The sequence below is a fragment of the Pipistrellus hanaki genome (assembly GCF_964339955.1).
Source record: "Pipistrellus hanaki genome assembly, chromosome: 8".
NCBI lineage: Eukaryota > Metazoa > Chordata > Mammalia > Chiroptera > Vespertilionidae > Pipistrellus > Pipistrellus hanaki.
In genome coordinates, this window is record NC_140510.1 from 54496007 (window position 1) to 54515366 (window position 19360).

The window sequence follows — 19360 nt, forward strand, 5'->3', positions numbered from 1 at the left end:
CAGTAGGGGGATGCAGGAGGCAGCTGATCGATGTTTCTTCTCTCTCATAGATATTTCTAACTCTATTCCCTCCCTTCCTCTCTGTAAAAAAAAATCAATAAAGTATATTTAAATATATATATATGAAAGCACCCCCTTGGCCAAGGTACTACTCTAACGAGACCCAGGATGTGTGCTGCCGACTTGGGAGTTGGCTGGGGCCTATCACTGAAAGCAGGAATGTTGCAGCCAAGGAACATGTGGGAAAATAGCTGTGATGGCTCATGAGACCGATGACGTCCTAAATAACTGGGTCTAGTGAAGAGGTTGGGAAACGTTAGCACGTGTTGATCACAGGCTGCATTGGGAAGATCCTACCAAGAAAAGATGGTCAGGAAAGTACTCTGGGTTTGCAAGCTGGGAGGAAATGAATTGAGAAAAGCTAGGGATGCAGGGACACCTGGGCTAAGAGCACCCTGCTGGACACAGAGGGCAGATCAAGTCCAGGACATCAAGGATATGGGTGTGGTCACTTCGGTTATGACAGCTGAGAGCTGCTGAGCTTTCCAAAGTCCTTACAGGCTGGCAGGGTGGAGCCCCTCTCAGCAGTGACTAACCAGGAGGGCTGCGGACCCAGGGAACTGGAACCAAGCACGTGTTGAGGCCACCACTTTGTGAGAGCTGAATTCCAAAGAAACTCAGAGCCAGGACTGAAAGCTTGAGACTCGAGACTTGTACACAGTCTTGGCAGGGAAGAGGCTGAGAAGCAGCACAACCCCCAAGGAGGGCTTCTTGGCCAGTGCCATGTTCAGGAGGCCAAGAAGACAGGATGAGGATGGACCCCTGAGGATGGAGCCAAGGCCTCGGAGCTGCCCATTCCCAGGACAGGGTCCCTTGCAGCCCCTGTCTGGCAGGGCAGGGGCTGCTAGACACCTTCTGTGTCCTCCTTCCTCAGGATGGTGTTGCAGTGGCCTGGTCCCCGCTCCCTGTAGGGAGGGTGAATGTCCTTGGGTTGAGTGAAGCTCCACCCGGCCCTGGTGCAAGGCTAGCGCATGGACCCCAATCCTGGTGACTACCCAAGACCCGGGGTATGGTCTTGTGCCATGACTGGGTTGCGGGGGGGGGGGCACCTCTTGGGGAGGGGAGGTCTGAAGTGCAGGGAAAAGTCAATGGGATATCTGGTGACCTGGGGGCTGGATGTGATGACACCAGGGTTGCTGGCCTGCCATTCTGGTCCCACCATGTCCTTGTTCCTTGTGAAAGGGAAGCTCTGGGCCTGGGTCTGGCCAGTGGGCTGGGTAACATGTCACTTTGGACCAGAGCATGTAATCCTGGCATGAGACCCGTAACCAGACAGCATAGCTGCTATTGGCCTGAGCCCAGCCGCCACCCTGTAAATTCAGTGGCTGCATCACGGCCACAGCCCACAGCTCAGCCGTTCTTTTCGTAATGGCTTGAGTGGGAGTCCCCAGCCTTAGTCCCTCTTCTGAGCCCCCTCTGTACCACAGCCTCTTCAGGACCTACTCTAATGGCTGCCACAACCCTGCCCCACCCAGTCTCGCTCCTGTGAGATGAAACACCCACCACTCCTCTCTTCCTTTTACTCCTTTGGGGTGGGGAACCACTGCTGAGAAAGGCCCAAAAGGTGGTGACAAGTGTCTGAGGGTCCAATGGGGGGCCCCAGAGGCCTGGCCTAGGAGCTGGGAAGGCTGGTCCTTAGAGCCCAGAGGCTGCAGGGCAGAGTCAGATGACCGGGAGTGGCTGGAGTGCAGAGGAAGACCCTCAGCCCCATCCAGCACCCTCCTGCCTCTGGCTAGGGGCCTATGTGTTTGAGGGCTTCAACCAGCTCCTGACCTCACTCCAGAGCACTCACGCACAATGAAAGGATAAAGGTTGGGATGAACAAGCTGGGAGGTCATTTTCAGAGTGGAGGTTTAATGGGATATCATGGTGACCCTGTCACAGCAGTCTTCTGGGTGGCCCAGCTCTGAGCTTGGGGTCCCCAGGCCTCTCCCAGCATGGTGGGCCTAAAAAGAGCACCAGCACCACCTGCTACTTTCCCTTCGGGCACAGCTGCACCAGCCCACTAGCCCCAAGACAGACATCCGGTTCCACATCTCCTGGGGCCCGGGACCCCATGTTCCCTGAGGGGCTAAGGCTTCCTAGGGGCCCTTCCCCAGGGATGTCCATTCTCTCCTCGGTGTCCCCTGCCGTCACACTGAGGGCGTGTCTGCATCCTCGACCCTCTGCCAGGGGCCAACTGAGGCTGCTCACCCCAGGTTCGGGGTGCAGGGCTCTGCGGGAGGCGGGCTGTGGGGACAGCGCAGCTGAGGCCTCCCAGCAGACATAAGGCACAGTGTGGTGGTCGCTATGGGACGGTGGGGCTGTCACCCCAGGGGCAGAGCCCGGCAGTCAGTGTTCAGACAGAAGGACGTGGCATGTGCTGGCTGCTCTGGAGCCTGCAGTGCAAGAGAGCTGGGGGGCCATGTCCACGGACCTCGGCTGGCCATGAGGAAGTCCTTGGCAGAAGCCACAGGAAGGGCATGTGTGGGCCCAGGCAGAGCTCGTGGCCAGAGCCGATGTGCAGTCATGGCAGGCCTGGGCCACAGAAGGCACAATTGTGGTGTCTGGGAGGTCTGGGCTAGGCAGACACGTTGACGTCCCTGAGAGCGATGGCGCTGCTGGGGGCCTCGTCCCCGAGCAGCAGGGCAGGCGTGTCCACGTCCCCCTCGGCTTCAGCTCCAGTACCGCCCTGCTCTGCACCGGGCTCTGCGCTGGGGCCCAGGCCCTGGGTCAGGATCTGCTGGATGGTCCTGCGCAGGTTGGGGTGCAGCCGGCCCTGTGTCTGGTAGAAGACTTCCAGCGCAAAGGACTTGAGGGCACCAGTGCAGAGGTCCTCATACAGCGGGATGGTATACATGCGGGACATCTGGGCGGGGGGACATGGGTCACACTGGCTGCTCTCCTGCCCCTCTGCCAGCCCGCCTGCCCTGGGCCCAGACTCTCAGCGCCAAAGGCAGGCCCCTGTTAGCCTCTCACCCCACTACAGGTCTTCCGCAGAGGGAGCTTGGGCTGGGGCCACTGATGGGGCAGGGCAGAGAGGCCCCTGTAGGCCTGGAACCATTAGGCCTCCGAGAAGCTCAGATGCCCCTGGTGCCTAGGCTAGGAGCCCAAATGCCCATAGGCCAGGACCATGTGGGCCTAGACCTCCAGAATGCTCCCAGCTTGTCCCCTCCAGACACGGCCTCCCAAGGACTCTTTTCATGTGGTACCCAAGTATTCCACACCCCGTTCTCTGGGATGCCCAGCCTGAACAGCCAGACCGGAGGGTCAGGTGGGGTCGTGGGGGTAGGAGAGGCAGGGCCCCATGCAGGTGACCACACCTGGCTCTCGAGGAAGCGCCGGACCCGGTGGAGGTCAGGGTAGTAGTCATTTCGGACTACGATCTGCAGCCAGCGGATGCGGATCTCGGCGTTCATGGAGTCCAGCAGGGAGGAGTAGCACTTGGACAGACTCATCACCACCTCTGCGGGGCCAAGGGCAGGTCAAGGTTGGCAGGCACACCCCTCCCCAGCCACCCCAGCAGCTCCAGGACCCACCCTGGGGCAGCGGGGACCCATCCAGCAGCCTGTCCAGGAAGAGTGCCGTCTGGAAGGTCCTCCACTTGGAGATGTCGATGGCGCTGGCTGAGGCGGCTGCCTGCTCCAGGGGCTCTGCGGTCCACAGCCGGAAGAGGGCCTCCACGGGCCGGGTTAGGCTGGATCCCTGAGACAGGTCTGGCTCGGCCAGCGGCGGCCCCGTGGCATTGAGCCAGCGCTCAAACTCCAGCCCTGCAGGGAGGTGTGATCCTGGGGTCCCCACTGGGCTAGGAGGGGCCATCCAAGGCCTGCCCAGGAGTCCCCAGACCATGGGGGTATCCCTAAGCATGATTATTCCAGGGCCCAGAAGCCCCCAAGGCAGGGACAGTGTGGGGAGGCTGGGGTCAGCGCTAGCACCTGCCACTTCAAACCACCTTCTGTCAAGGGGGCACAGGGAGGCCAGAGGCTGCAGTTGATGAGTAAGGGACTCCAGTCCCCCCTGCTTCTCCTGGGTACAAGACAATGGGGCACTTAAAACCCAACCTTAGCACTGAGGGTAATGGTCTGTGTACCATTCTGATAAAGCAACATTCCTGCTTTAAAGCCCTGGTACTGGCAGCTGTGGGGGCGGGCTCTACTCACCTCACTGCCCTCCAGCAAATCTTGGCCTCTCCTATACCTCAGACCCCTCCTTTAATCTCTAAGCTCTCATACCCCCAGGGATACTCTCATGGGTGTCAAGCAGGCCAGTGGGCTTCAGTGAGCTCTGAGGCAAACCTCCCTCCACCCTGCCAACCCTGCCAACCCTGCCCCAGGCCCTTTGCACACACTGTTTTCGTGGCCCCCTTCTGAGACTCCTAAATAGGTCTGTTTGGCCCAAGTGCCACCTCTTCCTGGAAGCTCCCTGGGCTCCACCAGGCTGGGAAGCACACCCTCCTCTCTGTTTCCATGGCCTCCCAGCCTGATGCTCACACTGTCCAGGGAGTCTGAAGGAAGGATGGATGGACCTGTGGGACTTTCTCCAGGCAGAAGTGGCATCCTGTGCAGGTGAGGTCCCCAACCCGCGCACTCCCCGCCCCCCCCCCCGCTCCCCCCCCCCCCCCACTAGCATTCCCCTAGTGGGCTGGCCTCACCTGCCCGGCAGTCTACACTCTGCTCCTTCAGCTCCGGGAAGAAGCTCAGAAAGGAGTCCAGAAGATCCTGGGCCACCACACTGGTAAATTTGTACTTCTCCACGTAGGACTGTGAGGGTGGGACAGAGCTCAGCAGGCCTGGGGACTGGGCAGGGACTGGGGCAGGAGGGACAGGACCTGTCCCGGATGGGGTTACTCACTCGAAGGAAGTCGTCAAAGCGCTGGGGGTCCCCACAAAGCTGGGACAGGTAGTAGACGAAGCAGTAGCCCTTCTCGTAGGTGAACAGGTTCATGAGGTGGCTGGGGTTCACCCCTGAAACAACACTGGTGCTAGGTCATGCCCCCCTTCTATGTTCCGGGGAACAGGCAGGGGCGGTCAGGTGAGTGGAGCAAGAAGGGCCAAGGGCCACTGTTCCACGAGTCCAGATGCCTCCTTGGTAGGGGGAGGGCCCACCCCCACTCCCACACCCACCCACTGCAGTGACAAGTGCTCAGAGCCCATGAGAGGCGGCGATAGGCTGAGGGAGCCTCAGGAGGCGTTCTTGGGGCTGGGTCACCTGGCTTGGCATTGCAGGGACTCAACCATGGTGGGAACAGAGCGAGCATAGAGTGGGAGAGAAGCTGTGGGGCAGGGGTCCTCAAACTTTTTAAAGTGGGGGCCAGATCACGGTCCCTCAGAGAGCTGGAGGGCCGGACTATATGAACTACTAATTCCTACTGTAACACCTCAGCTGCGCTCACTGCCCAAAAAACCTGGTGGGCCGGATCAGACTCCTCTGCGGGCCGCATGTGGCCCGCGGGCCATAGTTTGAAGACCCCTGCTGTGGGGTGACATGTGCAGAGCCTGGAGTAGGGCCTGGAGGCAGCGGGTACCTGGCTCCAGCTTGACTTGCAGCTTGCTGACCGGGCTGTCCTCTCCGAGGAGTTTCATCTGCCTGTGCAGGGCATCCAGGCGGAAGGCCGTCTCCAGGCAGGTGAAAGCAGCACCTGGATGGTCACAGAGGCAGGGGAGGCGGGAGGAGAGGGGGCAGGCCTGAGCACAGAGCAGGTGCGAGGCTGTCCCTGCCCTGAGCCTTGTGGAGTTAGCTGACCCAAAGCCACCTCCCCGGACACACCACAGCAGGGGCCTGCACCCTGGCGGCTGGGCTGGCTGTCAGCCCCTCTGCAGTGCCTGGGACAGCCCTGGTGGTGCCAGCCGGTGCCAGTCCAGAGCAGAGCCCTCACCTCCCGTCCCCTGCCCTGGGCTGGCCGCAGGCAGTACCATAGGTCTCGGTGGTGATGCGGCGCTGGGCATAGGTGGCCAGGCCTTCGCTCAGCCACATCTCTTCCCAGGTGGCATTGGTAACGGCATTGCCAAACCAACTGTGGGCCACCTCGTGGATGACATCGATGACCAGGAACTCGTCACACTCCAGGATGGAGGAGATGACAAAGGTGAGGCAGGGGTTCTCCATGGCCACGATGGGGAAGGAGGGGGGAAGGAAGACGATGTCGTACCTGTTCCGGGAGGGCGGGTAAGCCAGTGACCGCGACAGGGTTGGGGACCTGGGTGGTGAGTGTCACTTCCTTCCCAGAAAGCCAGACAAGGGGGCCCCCAGTTGCTTCTAGGTAGGATGTGGATTTGCCCCCTGACCCCTCTTGTGGCTGCCGGGGCTCCCAGGTGCTCCAGGACATACCTGCCCCACATATACGGCCCATACAGCCGCTCGGCTGCACTCAGCCACTGCTCCACCACGCCCGACAGCTTGCTGGTAGCCATGGACAGGAGGCACGGTTCAGCCCACACACGGCTCCTATCACAGCAGGTAGAGCATGGGCTGAGGCTCACTCTGCCTGCTCACCTCACCAGCCCCTCCCTCTGCTTTTGGGCTCACGTACCACCCATGCCTTGTCCAACCTGACTGAAGGCCAGCTCGCTCCTACCCACCCTTGCCCCTTTCCCCACTGGAAAGCCACTAGACAGGCCCTCTTGTGGTAGGGGCCAAGCCAAACATGAAGGGGCTGTTTGGTTCCTTTTATCTCTAAGTAGAAGGAACCTGCGTGGGCTTGAGAAGGATGCCCGGTGGTCAGGGGCCAGGCTGCCAGGTCTGGGATGAGAGGAGCCTGGCAGAAATGGCCCCAGGCCATGGCAACGAGGCAGGGCTGGTCTCCACAGTGTGGGGTCTGGTGCAGGCCGCACATCCAGCCTGTGGTGGGATCTCCCCAAGGCCAGGGACCCAGGTAGCAGCAGCAGCTGCTGCAGGAAGCAAGACTCAGAGACTCTACCTGGGCCCAATGTCTGCCGGCTGCAGGTCCCCGGCCACCAGGGCCACGAGGTAGGCGGGAACAGGGTGCTCCATGTGGAAGTGGTAGACGCCCTCCTCCTCCACGTAGGTGCTCTTTGTGGCGCTCATCAACACCTGCACCCCCGACGGGGCCTGCACATGGGAGGCCCCACCCATCAGGGCACCTACAACTCAGATTAGGCACCCCAAGTCCCCAACAGAAAATCCTACAACCCAGGTCGGAAAAACCCATATTCGTGTAGGAACCCCACATTCCCTCAACAGGGCACACCGCAACTGAGGTTAGGGAGCCCAGTGTACTCCTGAGAAACCCCATGCCCTCTGTCAGGGTACCCACAAACTGGGTCAGAGAGCCCCCCACCTGTGAGGGAGCCCATCACCCCATCAAAGAACCCCCATGCTAAGCTCCTTGTCTGCAAACCTCTTGCCCCCCTGGGTAGGGCTGCCACCCGCAGGCCCAGGAGCCCTGTCCCCTGCCATGGGACCTGCAACTCCATGTGAGCCCCCTCTCAGGGTTCTTCGCTCATTCCAGGACCAGGACCCCAATCACCAACAGCCCTTTCCCTGCGGAGCAACCCTCCCCCGCCCCCCAGTGAGGAGGGTGGGGTCCTTCTAGGAAGATGATCCCGCTGGGCCTGGGTGGAGTGAGAGGCCAGGTGGGTAGGTGTTGACCTTGACTACGGCTGAGTAGGTACACTTGACAGCGGGTGTGTCAAAGCAGGGGAAGAAGGAACGGTTGCAGACAGAGTGGCCTTGGGTGAAGACGAAGGGCTTGGCACTGCCGTAGGTCAGCTCGGGGTCCAGCCACCAGATCTGCAGACAGGCAGAAGGCAGGGCATCAGTAGATGCCCTCCCCACCACAGTGGGCCCAAACCTGCTGTCCTGCTCAGGCTTCTAGGCCCAGGGCCTCTGGAGGAAGGACACAGGGGGCTGGGAGGCAGTGGGTGGCCTAACCAGGCTCACCCAGGGACAACAGCCACTCCAGTCATTAGCAGGCAGGGGGACGTGCATCCAGAGGCCAGCCTGTGCCCCTCATCCCAGCCTCCAAAGGGAAACCAAGGCACAGTCAGAACACCCGAGTCCAAATCTTCACAGGCTGGCTGGCAACAAATCTGTTCTCGGCCCAGAAAGGGAGTCAGGACATAAAAACAGCTTCCTGATGATCCCACATGAGCAAGCACCACAAGCTTGGGGTCGGCCCTGGGAATGGGATCAGCCTCGCCAGGAGGGAACCCCCACAGGAAGATAAGCTCCAGACCAGGGGACAGTTGGGCAGTAAGCGGAGGCCAGGCACTCAAAGGGACAGGCAGGACAGAAGTGCCCATGGGGAGGGCCAATGGGGCTCGTGCCTGGAGCACTATGGACAGGTCCCACAGCAGCCTGTGAGAGGCTGTCTTCCCTGCAGACCCCTGCCAATGTTCACAGACTTCTCCAACTCTCCCTTTAGCTGTGTCTCTGTCCCTTCACCACAGAGAGCCCGCAGCGGTAACTTGCTGATCCCCGTGGCTGCCCCATTGGCTACGGAGCCCTGTCTTGAGAGCCTGTTAAAACATGCAGACTTCTGGGCCCCGCCCCCGAAGATTCCCGGCTGGGGCCCAGGAATCTGCATTAAAGAGATGCCTCCCACTGCAACATACTGCAGGCAGCCCTCTGTCCACCCTGGAGACAAGCTCCATTAGTCCCCCAAACTCCCTTCCACCCTACCACCACAGCCTCTCATGGACCCCTCCCTCCCCTGTAGCCCTCCTCGGGCTCTACCCAGCTCAGACCTCCTGTCCCCACTGCCCACATCCACTTCTCAGCCCAGTGGGCACTGTTCACTCCTCAGCCTCAGAGACCAATGGGTGCCATAGTCCTCCCTGGAAGTCAGGGGCTGGTGCAGATACCCAGGCAGGCAGGACCCCACTCCAGAGGGGGCCACAAACTCCTAGGGTGCACAGGGCCAGGGAACAGAGGTGTAGGTGCTGATAGGCTGGAGAAGGAGCAGGCCCATGGGCTCCAGACACCACATGGCTGGAAGAGAGTCACTCTTGCTGGTGGGTGGGTGGGGTTCGGGAATGGGTTACAAGGAGCATGGGCCCCAGAGTCTGCAGCACCCCAAACTGCCTCCCGGGGAGCTGCATCTTAACTTGGTGTAAGGACAGGCTTAGGGACTCAGGCCCTGAGCCCTGGGGCGTTCACACATGATGATGAAAATTGAGGACAAACACCAAAACTCTGTCCCCCACAAGTAGACCAGTTCATGGGCCAGGTCCCTTGTGCTCCAGCCCACTGCCCCAGAGGTGCACAGACTGTGGGGACCATGCTGCCCCACCTATCTGAGCACTCACCCATGGGCCCCACAGCAAGCCATAGAAAGCCCAGGGACAACAGCCACCCTTGCTGGCCTGGCTCCATCCCCACTGGGGATGGGCCCCGATTCCACTAGTCAGCTGGCCACAGTCTTGGGTGAACCAGACACATGGGCTCCAAGTTCACATAACAAGGTCAGAGAGGAGCACATCCCTCTAGTTCTCACTGCTGTGTTGGGGGGCATATGTGTCTGAGCCCCAGACTGCCCCCGCAGGCAGCAGGGGCCATCCTAGCCACCGGTGGCCAGCACACCCAAGAGAGCTCAGGGAAGGAGGGGAGGTGGCAGGGCCTATTAAGTGCTCCTGGGAATCATGCAGGAAAGCCCAAAGTTATGTGTCAGGTCCAGGACCTTTCTGTCCAGATGTCACCTTGGTGGCTACTGGCCAAATGCCTGAACACCACCTGTTCATTATCCTGTCCCTTTTCATGCCATGGGCAATAACAGACGGAACATCCTGGGGCCTTCCAGAGCTGTGTGCAGGTTGTGTGTGTGTGTGTGTGTGTGTGTGTTTGTGTGTGTGTGTGTGTGTGTGTGTGTTTGTGTGTGTGTGTGTGTGTGTGTGTGTGTGTGTGTGTGTGTAGGGGGTGGTATCACATGTATGCTGTCCACATGGGAGCCCAGGGCCATCCAGCTTTTCTGGCAGAGCCTCTGGGGCAGTGGGAGCTCTGTGCCCAAGTCCTGCAGAGCTTACATGTGTCCGTTGGGGACATAGGGCCACTCCACCACAGCATCCTGCCAGGAGGCCCAAAGCATTAGAGCCAACCTGGCCCTCAGCCCCCTGCTCCACTAGGTCTGCCCCTCATGCCACCTCCAGAAAACAGACCTGGTGTCCACAGGTCCTCAGAAGGCCCAGGTCACACGGAGGCCCTTCCACATCTGACACCCTTGGTCCAGCCCTCAATGCTAGGCTCCAGCAAATTCATGGCTTGGCAAATACGCCGTCTCTAGGCAGGGCCTGTCCCTACACAACTGAAAGGAGAGGCCTCCCTTGGTGGCATGCTGTTACTGGGCCAGCACTTGGGCTCTCACTCTGTCCAAACCTCCTAAGGACTCTCCAGGCACCAGCTGGGAATCAGTGAGGGCACCTGAACAGGATTCCAAGAACAGGTTGGGGAGTGCCAGAGGAGAGGCCAGTGCCCCTCTGGGGCCAGTCTGTTCCTGCCTCCCTGCAGGTGCCCCAGCCTCACGTCCTGTAATCGGGCAGAGGGGGAAGCAGCTGCCTGGAGAGGACCCCACGACCAGCCCACTGCCCCAGGCCCACCCGGTCGGGACTCACGGCAGGGGCGTCGGTCGAGGTGTAGCGGAGGATGACCTGGAAGGGCTGGTGCGCCTCCAGCTCAGGCGGCAGCGTGACGGTGAGCGAGGAACCATAGTCGGTGAATGGGTCCACCCTGAAGGCCAGCGGGCAACAGGAGGGCTCGGTTCCGGGCTCCTCGGGGAAGGCGGGCAGCGGGGGCGGGGGCGGGGGCGCGGACCCGGGTCCGGGGGTGGCGAAAGCAAAGGCGCAGGGCGGATCGGCGGCGGCGGCGGCGGCGGGGGCGCGGCGGAAGGCGGCCGAGTGCAGGCGCAGGGCCGGGTGCGTGTCGAGCACGAGCGCGCGGGGCGCGGGCCGCAGCGCGCACAGCTCGAGCACCAGGCAGCCGGCCAGCTCGCGCGCCTCGGGCCGCAGCTCCAGGCCCAGCTGCAGGTGGCGGAGGCGGAAGAGCTGCGCGCTGGAGGCCGAGGCCACGTCCAGGGCGGGCGGCGGCTCCGGCGGCGGGCGGGCGGGCGCGGCCTCGGCGCCGGGCGCCTTGCGGCAGCAGCACTGCGCCGCCATGCCGCCGCCCTAAGTGAAATCCATGGGCGGCTCCGCGCCGGGCCGCGGGGAGCCGGCGAAGGGTGCCGAGCGGCGGCAGCGGCCGGGCGCAGGCACAACAGGAAGTCGCGCCGGGAGCCGCCCGGCCCGGCCCCGCGCCGTGCGCCGCCCCGCTCTGGCTCCGCCGGGCCGCCGCCGGGGGCGCTGTGCGCGGGGGCCCGGGAGCCCGGGGCGCTGTGCGCGGGGGACCGGGAGCCGGGGGCGCTGTGCGCGGGGGCCCGGGAGCCCGGGGCGCTGTGCGCGGGGGATCGGGAGCCGGGGGCGCTGTGCGCGGGGGACCGGGAGCCCGGGGCGCTGTGCGCGGGGGACCGGGAGCCGGGGGCGCTGTGCGCGGGGAACCGGGAGCCGGGGGCGCTGTGCGCGGGGGACCGGGAGCCGGGGGCGCTGTGCGCGGGGAACCGGGAGCCGGGGGCGCTGTGCGCGGGGGACCGGGAGCCGGGGGCGCTGTGCGCGGGGGCCCGGGAGCCGGGGGACGTTGTGCGCGGGGGATCGGGAGCCGGGGGACGTTGTGCGCGGGGGATCGGGAGCCGGGGACGCTGTGCGCGGGGGACCGGGAGCCGGGGGCGCTGTGCGCGGGGGACCGGGAGCCGGGGGCGCTGTGTGCGGGGGACCCGGTGGCCGGGCGCGCGGTGTGTGTAGGGGGGAGGACGGCGAGCGGGAGGCGATATTCACAGGTGGCCCCGGGCGCTGTGTGTGGGATACCATGGGCGCTGTGCGCCGGGGGTACTGGGAGCTCCGTGCTGTGCGCGGAGCTGAGGAGCTGTGCTCGGGGCCGGACGGGGAGTGGAGCTCTGTGCGCAGATGGCCTGGCGCGGTGCACGGGGTTGGGGATGGGGTAGCGAGCCGCCGGAGCTGGGACCCAGGGGCATTGTGCTCGGAGGACTGGAGTGCACTGGGGCCGGGGTGTGACAGGAGGTGAAGTGGCCTCCCCGCCCTGTGGGCTTCCACGTCCAGGAGACCACAGGAGGCGCACTCCCGCAGGGTCTGTGGCTGCTGAGACACCTGGAGCAGGACTGCATCCATGAGGCCGAGAAGTGCAGCGTCTGGAACTCAATGTTATTCTATTGGGGGCTGAGGGAGTGATTCTTACACTCCCCCAACTAACTGGTGAGATCAGTGGCCCTATTCTGGGCCATGTAGGGTGAGGCGAAGCTCAGGGGCCTTAAAACTGTATTGCCAGTTCAGGTGGCTACTAGCTACGAAGGTTCAGCTCCTCAGTTGCGCCAGCTGTTCCCAGATCTCCCTGTGTTTGGAGTGCATGTGTGGAAAGTGGCAACCACGCTGGACAGAGAGGGTATTCCATCATGGAAGAAAGTTATATTGGACAGTGCTGCCTAACAGCCTGCAGAGCCCTGTAGGCCGGATTGTTTAGGGGGTGGGTGCTGGGGCAGAAACCAGAACTGGCCTGCCTGCTCTCACCCACCTGTCCAGTCCTGGGCCCAGGGGGCACAGCTGCAGACTAGGCAGGACGCCCAATCAGAGGGCGTCACATGTACCTCGAAGCCATGGAATGAAAGGGACCACCAAGATGTTGCTGTCAATGTTGCTGTCAGCCTCGCATAGGAACGCTGAGTCTTGGGGGAGGGGCTTTTTGGCCTGGAGAACATCCAGGAACCCCACACACCTCTTTTCCCATCTCAGTGGCCATGTGGCAAAGTGTGAGGCTAGACTAAGACATTGCACTTGACTTAATTGTCATCTCTGACTAGTGTTGAATCCTTCTGGACTCAGTGTTCCCACTGGTAACCATGCCATCCTGCCTGCCCTCCTCCCCCAGGGGTGGGAACGACAGCTGAAAGGGAAGATGTGTGTTCACTGATACAGAGCACGTGCATTGAGGCATGTGCCATCTTATCTTGGGGTCACAGCCTCTCTCTTGGGGCCGCCACCAAACTCACTGGGAGCCCAGTGTTCCTTCAGTCACCTGGAGAAGGGGGTCGGTCCTGAACCAAAGACTCAATAAGGAGTGGACTGGGGTTGATCAGTCCTTGCTGTCTTCAGTGGTCCAACACCCATCTAGGTGGCAGTGGTCCCACGGCATGAGGGCAGTGTTTTAGGTGGCACTCCAGTTGACCAGCTTCTCTGAGCTCCACACCCAGGCCAGTGAGGCTGGGGCTAGATCAATAGGGCTGCACAAGGGCACCTGCACTAGCCTGCCCCAGTTACCCTCAGGCAGGTATGTAAGTCACCTGAGCCTTTAGGGTAAGTAAACATCAGGGACTTGTTGCCCTCCTGGTTCCCTGGACTTAGGGGTGGGGGCTGGGTCTTATCCCTTCTCTCCTGGAGGGTCCTGGGCACATAGGAGGGGTGGAGTGGTGGCAGCCTTGCTGGTCCAGAGGAGCTGTTACCTCCTTTGCCCCCGGGGTGGGGTCCCTTCCACCCCACATTTATATAAGGGAGCAACACAAACCAGTCTTGGAGCAAATAGACCCATTTTTAAGAATTAATGCCTGGCTATCAAGGCACCTTATGAATCGTGAAGCTCAAGTAGTTGACTCTATTCTGTCCTTGTCCTGCTGATGAAGGTCTGGGGTGGCTGCAGTTCCCTCCCTCTTCCTGACCTAACCAGGCGAGAGGAATGTGGTAGTCTGGAATGCCAGAGGCTGGGGTTTCACAGGAATTTTCATACTCCAGCCTTTTGGGGATCAAATCAGGCTGGGGGGGTGGGGTGGACTGAAGCACCCCACATTCCACCTACACCCTAACCCTCCCTTAATGTATATGATCCGTGCACTCCCTTTCAAGTGGCAGGGTCCCGGGAGGAGAGTGGGTCCCTGACCTCCTCTACAAGGAGGTAGATGTGGAGGCAAGGGCTGTCAAGAGAAGTGGCATTCAGGAGGGGCTGTGTTGTCCCTTGGACAGAGGTCTTAGGGATAATTGGGTCCCTGGTGGGAGCCACATTGGATGATTCTCAGAACAAAGTTGATGGGATTAAAAAAGCTGATGTGACCCACAGATGTCCTACAACCAGGCCTGAACTCTGTCACCATTGCACCCTTGTCACCTAGAGCCAGGTCGTCAGGTTAGGGCGATATACTATCAAAAGTGCCAGGGGCAGGGTTCGGCTGCATCACACAGGGTAACAACCTGGTCTCAGGTCTTTGCTCCTGACCTTCAAGCTGGACAGATTGCTCAACTCCCAAAGTTGCAGATGGAGCCACTAGAGCACTTGCCAAATGGAGGTGGCAGTAGACCCCCATGGGGTTGATGAAATGGTGATGAGCTATGAGGAGTTTGGGGAGAGTAAATGAGAGCTGGCAAGTCTATTAAGGTTGTAGGAGTCAGGTTATGACTGGGGCTGCGGCTCTCAGCGATGGGGGCTACTGAGTGGGGCTGGATGTGGCCGTGTACGATCTGAGTCAGGGACCAATGGATGGCATTGTTCCTGTCACAGTTCAGGAGCAGAAGTGTTGGGAGAGGGAGGCCCCTTTCACAACCACTCACGCCTCACAAAGTGTGAGCTTCCTGTTCCCACAACTCTGGGCTCTGCTGGGTCAGAGGTCTTCATTTCCAGGTAGGATGCTTACACCAAAGGACAGACCCTGTTCCCCTGGATGTTTGCCTCACAGAGAGGCATCATGCAAATCAGGGGTGCTCTGCAGGGTGGAGTGACTGATCATGGCTTTCAGGGGCAGTGGGGTTTTGCTGTTGCTCAGTGGGGATCCAAGGGGCATGATGGAGCTTGTATGGGATTCCCCGATTGTATGGGAAAATGCAGGCAGGACCACTTCGGGCCCCTGCAGGATGAAGCCTTGTCATCCCACCAGGAAAGACCACCACTAGCAAAGAGTTAGCTGAAGGTGGAGGGGATACAAAATGTGTAGTGGGAAAGGGAAATCACACCAACTACAGTTAGTTTATTCATTATTTTATGTATATATTTCTACATATTAACCTGAAACTCACATTATAAACCTGAGAAAGAAGACATCTACTAAGAAGGGCTCCTAGTGACTAACTGGGCTCAGATTTTAAGAAAAAGAGGCTAGCAGTCATTTCCACACAGAGGCCTCTCAAGCAAACTACATTTCAGGGAGTGGCCTGCATTGAACTGCCTGCCTCCACTGTGTTCCCGCTATCTGAGCCTTATGCATGAAAGTCATAAAAGAGTAGTGCTTCGCAGCCCTGGCTGCCTTGGCCCTCGAAGCCTTAGCTTCCTCCAGAAGGTCGTCCGGACAATCATTGCCCTGTTTGGCTGTTCAGCTGATTTACCTATTATGCTTTTATTATTATAGATTTCTGGAATCCTATATCAACCAATAGGACTGAGGCTTTCCCAATTCAATCAGAGTTGTCCAGCTATATCCCATCAACATCTTCACCAACCAATCAGAGCAATCAACCATTCTGAGCAATTAGGAAAGTGTCCTCTGGACCAATCAAATTGTGAGAATTTGGGGTTCTCGTTGTATGGGGTCAGACTACTCAGGGACCAGGGGCATGGCCTTCTGTCCATATAAGCCAGCTGTCCTTTGGCTCTGAGTACACTTTCACTTTCCCTTTCCACCTATCACTGAAGACTGTTTTCCTTGCTAGGCTGAAACAATGAAGGTGTCTTGCTGGAGCACATCAGAGCAACCTAGCACAGTGCAAAACAAACCAGCATGGAGCAGAGCAGAACATTGAGGAGAGGAGTCAAGTGGAGCAGAGCCAAGCAGAGCACAGTTGTCTAACTAGAGAAGGGCCTGGTGCCAGGGCTGCCAACTGCCCTGCTGTTTTAAAACAACTATACTGTGTTGCAATTGAGCTGAATAGTTTCTGCATCACACCCCAAATTGGGGGTTCCTGTTGGCATTGAATTGGCACTGATGATCACTTGACAACATATATTACCCAATTTTTTCTTTTCTTTCCCCTACTATCTTATTTAAGAAGTATTGCTGGTGATAAATTTCCTAATATCTTTAGGCCACAGATTGTTCATATGAGGTGTATGTTAACCAGAAGAGGAATGCACAGACTCAGATGTGCATGTGGCTAGTGCATTGTTGGTGTGAAGGTGGCTGCAGGAGGTCAGACTAGGCTCAATGCTATTGCTGAAACTGGGAGGCATGGTAAGAGGTGGATGTGCTGGGTAGTTTGTCACAGCCTTGTCTGAATGTCATGGCAACTATAAGTCTGGACACCATGGGCCCTTGCTGGCCCGATCCAGTGTTGGGTTCTGAGATAAGAGAAGGGATCAGTGTGAGCCTGGGAAAAAGCCACTATGGTTTGAGCACGTTGCAGACACGAGTTTGCCAGCAGCCCCAGGTGTCCTCCAGAGTTGTCCAAGTAACAGTGGCTAGCAGCCAACATCAGGGTAGCAGGTCTCTGTGATCCCTGAACTTCCCCATCTCCTGACCTTGATTCCTGGCTTTGATTTCTCTATAATGTCTTTCTGCCTAAAGTTCAAATAGTTTTGATCTACCTGACAGTCTAACAAACTGGGATTGTGAATGGATTACACCAAGCATGCCAAACTCAAAGGCTAACACGGGCCAAATAAACAAGGTTTAAATTTACGTGTGCAGTAGAAAAAACAAAAGCTTCAATTTTCATAGAAACATAGCTTTATTTTGATAGAGACATGCTGAATACAAAGGGCTAAAATAAATGAGTAATCATTAACATAAAATAATTGAACATTTTAAATAAAAATTAATGTTTTTTCTTGAACATTAACTTACCAGACATTGAATAATTGCACAAATTAATAAGCGTAATGCAAATAACCTTCTTTTTCTTATTCTCTGAAAGCAAAATATTTCCTGTTACGCATACCAAACAAGACAGTCCAAGACTAATGATGTGGCAATCGGCTGCTAAAATATTCTGTGCTAATATTAGTGGAAAGAAATGGTGCACCTGTGAGTAAGATGCATAAGGGAAATTAATGCAATACAATTATAGTAATCAGTCATTAGTGAATGTTGTAGTTTGTTATTAATAACTAGAGGCCCGGTGCACGAAATTCATGCATGAGAGAGGGGGGCATCCCTCAGCCCAGTCTGAGCCCTCTCTCAGTCCAGGAGCCCTAGGGGATGTCTCTCCCTGGGGAAGGTGGGCCTAAGCTGGCAGTCAGACATCCTTAGCACCACTGTGGAAGCAAGAGAGGCCCCCACTGCGCCAGCCATGAGCCTGTGTTGAGCATCTGCCCCCTGGTGGTCAGTGCACATCATGGCGACAGGTCATTCCTTACCAGCCTTTTATTGTATAGGATTATGTATAACAGGATGTTGTAAACATTGTTACAAAATATTTATTAAAATGTTTCTTAAATACTGTTACATTGGATGGGCTGCAAAAACATTAGTTGTGGGCTGCATGCGGCCCGTAGCCCTGAGTTTGACAAGCTAGGATTACACCATCCCAGGAAACTCCCAGTCTGGCTTGGGGGTTGGACTGACCAATCAGGGCTCGCTGTGTGGAGGGCTCGGGGTCAGGCAGGACCTGGACTGCAGGCCCTCCTCGTACTTCTGGAGCTGAGACCAGAAACCAGGGTTGGGCTCGGCCACGGGGCGGGCGCTCTTCACTGTCTGCAAAGGAAGGGGATTAGGTAAAACCCCGCACAGCACTTGCTGTAAAGTCCTCAACTGCCCACCACCAGGGGAGTGCCCCGCCCCTCTGAGAAGGCTCCCACCCGCCGCTCCGCCCGACCCCACCTGAGGGACCGCCCTACCTGGAAGGCCTGCTCCAGGCTAAGGCCACGGTGGCGCATGAGGTACGCGGTGCAGACAGCGGCCGAGCGGCTGCGGCCGTTCTTGCAGTAGACGAGGCAGGCGCCGCCAGCGCGCACTGCGGCCTCCATGGCGGCGCAGGTGGGCTCCAGGTGTGCCAGCAGGTCCTCGGCCGGGTCATCGAACACGGGCACGCGCAGCTCGGCCACGCCGGGCGCGCGCGGCCCGGGCTGCTGGCGCGAGACGTTAATGCACAGGGTGACGCCCGCGCACGCCAGCAGCTCCGACGCGGCTGCAGTGCGTGCGTTCCCGAGGAAGAGCGAGGGGGCGACGTGCGCGAACGGCGGCTGTGTGGCCGGGGCGCCCCCGAGGCGTTCGGCTCGCCCGGAGTCCATGACGCGCTCAGGCATCTGGCCCGGGGTCTATTTTGGGACCTGTGGAGGCTGGCCAGGGTCCTAAAGGTGCCCCAGGGCGGCCCGGGGCCCCCGGTCAGCATCTCCGCAGTGCACAAGCGGGTCCCGCCCACAAGCCCCTGGCCACCTCCTCATTGGTCAGTCCCTGCGGAGCGCCTTCTATGATTGGCTACGAATGCTACGTGTGGGCGGGGCTTACCAGCAGACTGGAGAGGCTGGTTTTCTGGAACTGAATGAAGGTCCCGGCCAGGCCACTGGAGATCTTAGCTGCACCAGAGCGTGACCTTGCGCGAGGGCCAGGTGGGCTGCAGCAGGGCTCCGGGAGGGGGCATCTCATCTTTTTTTTTTTTTTAAATATATTTTTATTGATTTTTTACAAAGAGGAAAGGAGAGGGATAGAGAGCTAGAAACATCAATGAGAGAGAAACATTGACCAGCTGCCTCCTGCATATCCCCTACTGGGGATGTGCCTGCAACCAATGTACATGCCCTTGACCGGAATCAAACCGGGGACCTTTCAGTCTATCCACTGAGCTAAACCGGTTTCGGCATGCATCTCATCTTTTATGTGGCTGTCATAAGGAGGAGCAGGGGGGCCCTGTCACAAATCCTCATCCGCACTTGACCAGTGTCCTCAATATTGTCATCTTGGTAAACCGCCTGGTTTCGTGTAATTTTCTTTTTATCATGTATTCTTAATAACTACTTCCTACAACTGTATTGAGGGCTGAGGTGTCCTTTAGTATAGCTTTATGCTTATTCCTTCTGTCATCTGCTTCCTAACAAGTTGTCCTTTGTAATGTCTGCATTTTATGTCCCATTTGTTTTTTAAAATATATTTTTTATTGATTTCAAGGAGGAAGAAAGAGATAGAAATATCAATGATGAGCGAATCATTGATCTGCCTCCTGCACGGCCCCCACTGGGAATAGAGCCCACAACCTGGGCATGTGCCCTTGACCAGAATCCTAACCCGGGACCCTTCAGTCTGCAGGCCAACACTCTATCCACTGAGCCAAACTGGTTAGGACTATTTCCCTTTTATTATAAAACATAGTTTATATAAAGCTATTTACCATTAACTTCATTTTTTTAAACTAGTATTTTT

At 58.4% G+C, this 19360-nt stretch overlaps 2 protein-coding genes across 2 annotated transcripts; both read right to left on the minus strand.

The window, feature by feature from the left end:
- Window positions 1-1894: 1894 nt before the first annotated feature.
- On the minus strand, window positions 1895-11284 carry RNPEPL1 (arginyl aminopeptidase like 1). The gene is made up of 11 exons (XM_084891368.1): window positions 10605-11284; window positions 7648-7788; window positions 6956-7107; window positions 6367-6483; window positions 5952-6187; window positions 5564-5677; window positions 4891-5003; window positions 4691-4799; window positions 3579-3809; window positions 3363-3505; window positions 1895-2908 (listed from the first exon to the last, which is right to left on the minus strand). Exons 1-11 carry the CDS (start codon window positions 11142-11144, stop codon window positions 2621-2623), a joined length of 2184 nt encoding a protein of 727 aa, XP_084747494.1. The 5' UTR covers window positions 11145-11284; the 3' UTR covers window positions 1895-2620.
- Window positions 11285-11962: 678 nt separating this feature from the next.
- Window positions 11963-18364, minus strand: DUSP28 (dual specificity phosphatase 28). Its single transcript, XM_084891370.1, has 2 exons — window positions 17842-18364; window positions 11963-17698 (listed from the first exon to the last, which is right to left on the minus strand). The coding sequence occupies exons 1-2, from the start codon at window positions 18247-18249 to the stop codon at window positions 17573-17575; spliced, it is 534 nt and encodes a 177-aa protein (XP_084747496.1). The 5' UTR covers window positions 18250-18364; the 3' UTR covers window positions 11963-17572.
- Window positions 18365-19360: the final 996 nt, after the last annotated feature.

Coding starts and splice junctions, on each gene's coding strand:
- RNPEPL1 (XM_084891368.1), bottom strand. CDS start 11,144: ATGGCGGCGCAGTGCTGCTGCCGCAAGGCGCCCGGCGCCGAGGCCGCG. Junction 5,678..5,951: donor CATCACCACCGAGACCTATG/GTACTGCCTGCG, acceptor GTGACCATCCAG/GTGCTGCTTTCACCTGCCTG. Junction 2,909..3,362: donor GGCGCTTCCTCGAGAGCCAG/GTGTGGTCACCT, acceptor CCCCCCGCCCAG/ATGTCCCGCATGTATACCAT.
- DUSP28 (XM_084891370.1), bottom strand. CDS start 18,249: ATGCCTGAGCGCGTCATGGACTCCGGGCGAGCCGAACGCCTCGGGGGC. Junction 17,699..17,841: donor GCCTGGAGCAGGCCTTCCAG/GTAGGGCGGTCC, acceptor CTTCCTTTGCAG/ACAGTGAAGAGCGCCCGCCC.